This window comes from Asparagus officinalis, chromosome 6 (genome assembly GCF_001876935.1).
Source record: "Asparagus officinalis chromosome 6, Aspof.V1, whole genome shotgun sequence".
In the NCBI taxonomy this organism is placed as follows: domain Eukaryota; kingdom Viridiplantae; phylum Streptophyta; class Magnoliopsida; order Asparagales; family Asparagaceae; genus Asparagus; species Asparagus officinalis.
Genome location: NC_033799.1, coordinates 34,413,045 through 34,419,300, shown reverse-complemented (window position 1 = coordinate 34,419,300; position 6,256 = coordinate 34,413,045). Strand labels below are relative to the sequence as shown.

At 37.7% G+C, this 6,256-nt stretch overlaps 1 protein-coding gene across 1 annotated transcript; it reads right to left on the bottom strand.

The window, feature by feature from the left end:
* On the bottom strand, positions 813-4,826 carry LOC109844626 (F-box/LRR-repeat protein 4-like). The gene is made up of 2 exons (XM_020413737.1): positions 4,758-4,826; positions 813-4,661 (listed from the first exon to the last, which is right to left on the bottom strand). The coding sequence occupies exon 2, from the start codon at positions 4,634-4,636 to the stop codon at positions 3,560-3,562; it is 1,077 nt and encodes a 358-aa protein (XP_020269326.1). The 5' UTR covers positions 4,637-4,661; positions 4,758-4,826; the 3' UTR covers positions 813-3,559.

Genomic DNA, 6,256 nt, shown 5'->3' with positions numbered 1-6,256 from the left:
CTTAATTGTTTTCTTCTTAACCTTCAATAGCATCGTGTCTAGCTTATCAGCCATTCCATTAAGCAGTAATGCCAAAATATTAGTAGTTTCGGAAGAATGTTCTAGTAGTTGATAATCCTATTCTGGCAGAAAACATGATAGTTCAGCTGTTATACCTTGAAAATTTTTGTTATCTCAAAATTGGAATATATTGAATAAACATTTTAATTGAATATTAACAGTGATACTTTTTAGCTGCCAGTCCTATCACATCTAGATTAATTTTTTGAAGCTGTTAAAGAAGGAAGATTCATAAATGTGACTGATCATTCTTTCAAATAATAAAATTGTATAGATACAGAAACAAAAATTGCAATCATCCCAGCTAAACGAGAAAAGCAAACTGTTAAAAGGGAAACTTTATAAATAACTAGGTTGGCCTCGTTCCCAAAAAAAACTGAGGAAAAAAATAGAACCACATGTATAACACCACACGTATTTTGGGACTGCTCCTTAGCCACATGACAAACTAAATAACACCACGCGTATTTTTATGTCTCCTTCAGCTGAGGCCAGTAGTATCTCTCCTCAATGGAAACAATTGTCTTATCATGCCCTAGATGTCCTCCTAACCCACCAGCATGAAGCTCTCGAATGATCTACTCTCTTAGTGAACTCTAGGGTACGTATTACTGATCTCCACGAAATAAATAACCATCCTGAATATGAAGATCCACTGTTTCTTCTGATAGTTGTTCCAAACCTCCTTAAAGTCTTCGTCTTCTACACATAGCTCCTTTAGGTATTCAAATCCAATCACTTGTGCCTACAAAGTCACCAACAAAGCAGCTCTCCGACTGAGTGCATCGGTGACATTATTCTGCTACTTATACTTGTGCTTCAAAATAAAGGTGAAACGCTACAAAAAATGTTATCCATCGAGCATGCATACGATTGATGGTAGTTTAACTATTGATGGACTTCAAGGCCTGATGGTCGGTATTGAGCCAAAATTCTCACAAGATCAAATAGTACTCTCAATGCTTCAATGACTGGACTATAGCATACAACTCTAGCTCATATGTGGTCCATTTCCGCCAAGCTTCATTGTATTTCTCGCTATAGAAAGCAACTAGACCGCCTTCTTATAATAGGACATCACTAATACCTACTATGGACGCATCACAATCAAACTCAAACTCAAACTCCTTTTGAAAATCTAAAAGTGCGAGCACTGGTGCTGTAGACAACTTCTCATTGATTAGTGCAAAGCTACGAGCTGCATCTTCCCCTCAATTGAACTTGTCTTTCTTCATGCACTCAATTATAGGCGCAACCGATGCTGCTCAAGTTTCTGACAAATCTCCTATAGAAGGTTTATAGGTTGCTAGACCATGAAAACTACTATAACAAGAACACATTACCCTTACACTATTCTTATTTTGGTGGACACTCACACAAGCCTACACTGTTCATCCAAGCTCACTTATTGTTTGTTTGATCAAATGAAACCGCAAGATCCCTATTTATAGTTTGTTTAAGATGGCTAAGAGACGTGTAGAAGAACTAATCTCAGCCATATACTAATAGAGTTTCTAGAAGAACAAATACTAGCCATATACACTTGTATCCTCCTAGAAATTTCTTGGTAGATCTTTTTGTAAGATAATGCTAAATAAAAATTCTAGGGATGCTATAGAACTTTTGAGTTAATGGGCACTTTCAACATATGCTCCATGACAAAACAAATATTCAAACAAAGGACTAAGTTTAGCTGAGATGGCTACGTTCCGAATACAAAAGGAAGAGCTTAAAAGAGTTTTATTTGAGGTTTTATAAATTAGCAGTGTATCTTCTACATTCTTCTTCAACCATATGAGATCAAGCTTTGCCTCAAGTTTGTTGTGGGAGGAAACCATTAGCCTAAACAAAGCCTAGACTGGATAGGTTCATATTTGAATAACCAAGGTACCCAGAAACAAATCGTATCTTGCTTCTAGGATCCTACTATTACTCTCTAACCTCGAAACCTCTAAAAGCTTATATGTTTACAAATGTTGCATGGGTACGGGTAACAGTACTGTCAGGGATACAGTTATGAAACACGACAAATTTGTAAAAGATAGGGTACATAGACGGCTATATAAATATTTATGTACACATATATTACATATTGGAATTAATATATTATATGAGACCATGGATGAGAATTAAACTTCCTATAACATTTTTGTTTCTTTTATTATGTGGGTTACAAAATGGAGAATCACTAGTTATTAAACTACACATCCAAGCGACCATCCAAGATTATAATTCGGGACCTTACCAATGTCCAACAAGTTCCAAGAAGTAGATGTGAAGTGTAGGATATATGTCCAAAAAGTGTATCAAAAGTGTTTAAATTATAACATATGTTATATGATTGAGTACATGCCCAAATAAATGTATGCACATATGAACGGAGTGTCCACGGAATTTGGGTACGAGCATGGATATGGGTATGTGTCAGGTACAGGTACAACTTCAGATTAGAATTACCCGAGTTACATAGATGTTTACAAAAGAGTGAGATAAAAATCACAATGAACCAAGGGAAAATAAAGAAAATAAAATTAAAAAAAGCGATCAATCAAGTCACTATCAAAGTTTAGAAGCCATGATGCACATTTATAATTTACAATTAAATCACAGTATTCTACCACCCAATTAGAAGAAAGATGAACAAACAAACAACCTTAGGGTATGGGTTTTTAGTTCATATTTTTCATTCTCCCTTGTGATGCAATAGGAACCCAAGAAAGTGATGTACCATTTGACTTAATGAAGTAAAACATGTTACATGATGGGTAAAGGATAAAGGAAAAAATAGATAGAATAAATCGGTGAGGATGTACAAAAATTGGACACCGGAGGTGCAAATGATGCATGGAAGGCAAAAAGTGCTAGTTTACTTTATGTTAAAGGAAGAAAATTAACAAATTTTTGGGTCAAGGACTCAACAGAAAGAAACTGAAGGGAGTTGATTGGAGGAGCTCTAAGTGAACCCAAAAAGTATACTCTAGCTAAGTATCAACTGCATCAAACTCATATCCCAATCTGAATCATCAAGCCAGGTGAAAATCAAAATCTAACTAGCTAATACTATGAAATTAGATCTAAAACAAAAACAAAACTCCTATCCTGATTAACATGTGGCTACATCATTTATGAAAGTGTATATTAAAGTCATTAATAGAGTTCACATATGATGGTGCTTAATCAGGCTACATCAAATATCAACATCTGCAACTGATCTAAGAAGAGATCTAGTGCCAAAATTATGTCAGTTTCAAAGCTTAGAAACTACAACATATAAAGGATGTAAATTTTGGTTCAATTAACTACATATAGAAAGAAAAAGCTAAGACTGCACCTTATGTATACTCTACAACTGATCTAAAAAGAGAACTATTGCTAAAATTGTGTCAGCTTCAAAGCTTAGAAACTACAACATATAAAGAATGTAAATTTTGGTAACAATTAACCACATATAGAAAGAAAAAGCTATGATTGCACCTTATGATATGCTGAATCAACAACTTCACACCCAATCCACCCTATCCAACATGCTCAACTTCTCCTTCGCTGAAGGCGACATCCATCCCCTCAAAACCTTGTCAAGCACCAGATGCCTTAAAGAACCACAACGTGACACTATCTCCTCAATATCCTCGGTACAAATCAAACTACAACGAGCCAATCCAAGCATCTCAAGTGACCCGTGATTCGCAAAGGCACGGACCCCTTCACCTGTTACTGATTCACATCCTGTTAAGCTAATCTCAACCAAGTTCTTGCACTTCTCAGCAAAAGCAACAAGGGTTTCATCGGACAGATTGATCAGCCACGATAAATCCAATGTCCTCAAACTAAAAATCTCAGAAATTGCAAAGCCTCCTTCATCTGTGATCTTCGGGCCACAATCAGCCAAGTTAAGCACCTGCAAACAAGACATCTGGGGCATAAAATAGATACCATGATCAGTTATCTGATCACACTCAGCCAGATCAAGAACCCTCAAACTTTTCGACAGTGACCCAGTTGCCAAAGAAATCAAACCCGAATTCGTAATCAAAGAGCAACCCTCAAGATACAATACTTCCAAAGAGACAATTCCCTCCATAGCATCTAGGGCTTCATCAGTGATCTTACTACACCAAGCCAAATCAAGAACAGCCAAATTTTTTGCATTTTTCACAAGAGCAATAACCCCAGCATCTCGCACTTGTTCCCTTCTTTTCAACGAAACCTTTTCCAACATCCTACATTTCTCAGCAATTGCAGTTAACCCCTTATCCCCAAAATCCCTTGACCTAAACCCTCTGAGCCAATCACTTCGGTGTAGGCCAAGGTTGAGGGTTCGAAGATTAGGGCAAATTTGTGCAATCAACTTAAGATTCTCATCAGAAATTCTTCTGTCGATATCTAAATTAGTCAAATTGGGGAACCTAGGTAAGAAACTAGGGATTCTTTCGGGTTCGAGGACTCGAAGAGAGGATCTCGAGAGACCCTCAAGTATCGTCCACTGCTTGCAGACCTCAGAGCACGAATTTCGATCTCCTCGATCTGAGACTCGTCTTAGGATTAATTCTACAATGTCATTGCCGAATTTTTCCATGGTTCGCTCGTTCGGTACGAAAACCCTAGTTCAGATCGAAGGAAAGCTCTCAAATTTGGGGAAATTTTAGGTTCAGGAGCTCGTGAGAAACAAAACGGAGCTAGAGTTTCAAGAACTTTACCCGTTGTTAGTTGCAGGGATCCGATGGAACTTTGAATAGAGCGTTTTCCAAAATTTCGTATTTTTCCACCTTCTATTGCGGTTTTATTTCTTTGTTTTCCTTGTCGGCCTGGTATTTTGGATCTGGTAAGAGGACAAGATTTCTACCCGATATCCAAAATCCGCTTACATACTATAGACTTCTTTTTTTAATCAACTAAATTATACTAGTATTTAGACCCGTGTAAAGCACGGTCTCTAAAAGATCTTCTGCAAATACTAAACATGTTATCAAAATAAAATATTCTATTTTAGATGTGAAGTAGTAGATGTAATGCAAATAATGACATTCATGTTTGTTAATAAATAAACAAAAAAAAGCATAATCTATATAAATACAAAAAAAGAAGCATGAAATATATGTGCATATTTAAATTCTTGCATTTTTATGTACAAAGTTGTTATATAAATACTATATTGAAAATTGTTACCTGACTTGTAGAGTTAAATTGTTACCCGACATGGCTTTTATCAATTCTGGGAAACCTTCTCTACCATTAACCGCTGCAATGAATCATACTTTTTTGAGCACCTACTGAATGTATCAAAAATACTTAAGAACAATAGAACTACATGGTTCTGTCTGCACTCCGCAATTAACCGCATAGAATAAGAGGCACAATAACCAATTGCCTAATTATCAGATTCTTACCACATTAAATATCTTCTTTTTCAACCAAATGAGTTCGGCGTCGCAGCTCCTCCAACTCTGTCCTCTTCTTCAGCACGATCTCTTTCATTTTAATCGCTTTTAGCTTTTCAAGCTTCACAACTTCTGCTTCCACCTAAACAATGGATATAATTGCTTTTCGAGTGACTTTTTCATGGTAATCTTATACTCTCTCGACAGGTAATGCATTCTAAAAACAATAGCAGATAAATCTAAAATTAAAAACAGATCAAAAAGGTAAGAGAGAGAAATCTCATACGCTGGCATCTTCTCGCCCAAAAAGCTTCACCGGCTTCCCCGATCTCGGCGACATAAGATGCGACGCCGAGAGCTCCTTCGGCCCCCAGAATCCTCCTCGGGCACCATGATCCATTCCTTCTCCTCACCCAAACTATCATCCTAACCGAGCAGTCGACGATGCTCCCGCCTTCACCTCCATCAGAGCCTCCCATCGCAGTGAGATCAAAACCCTAGAAAGTGATCGCTTCAGCCACCGGAGAAGTTGAGCGCGATCACGGCGATTACAGTTACCGCGGATCTGATCCAAGGAGTGCCTAGGGTTTCCATTCACGCGTAGCAGGACCTCATCGATCTGATCCCCTTCATTCTTCAGAGCTCCGGTGAGATCGCCTTCGTCGTCTTCTTCGTTCGTTCTCTTCGATTCAATCGATAGATCGATCGATCGATAGGCTCCTTTACTTCTTTCAGCGAATCGAAGAGGACTCTCCTATAAGATCCCCTGTTTTTTCTTAAAGGCTGCCCTTGAGGCGACCTTCCAAGGCATGGATGCT

Coding starts and splice junctions, on each gene's coding strand:
- LOC109844626 (XM_020413737.1), bottom strand. CDS start 4,636: ATGGAAAAATTCGGCAATGACATTGTAGAATTAATCCTAAGACGAGTC.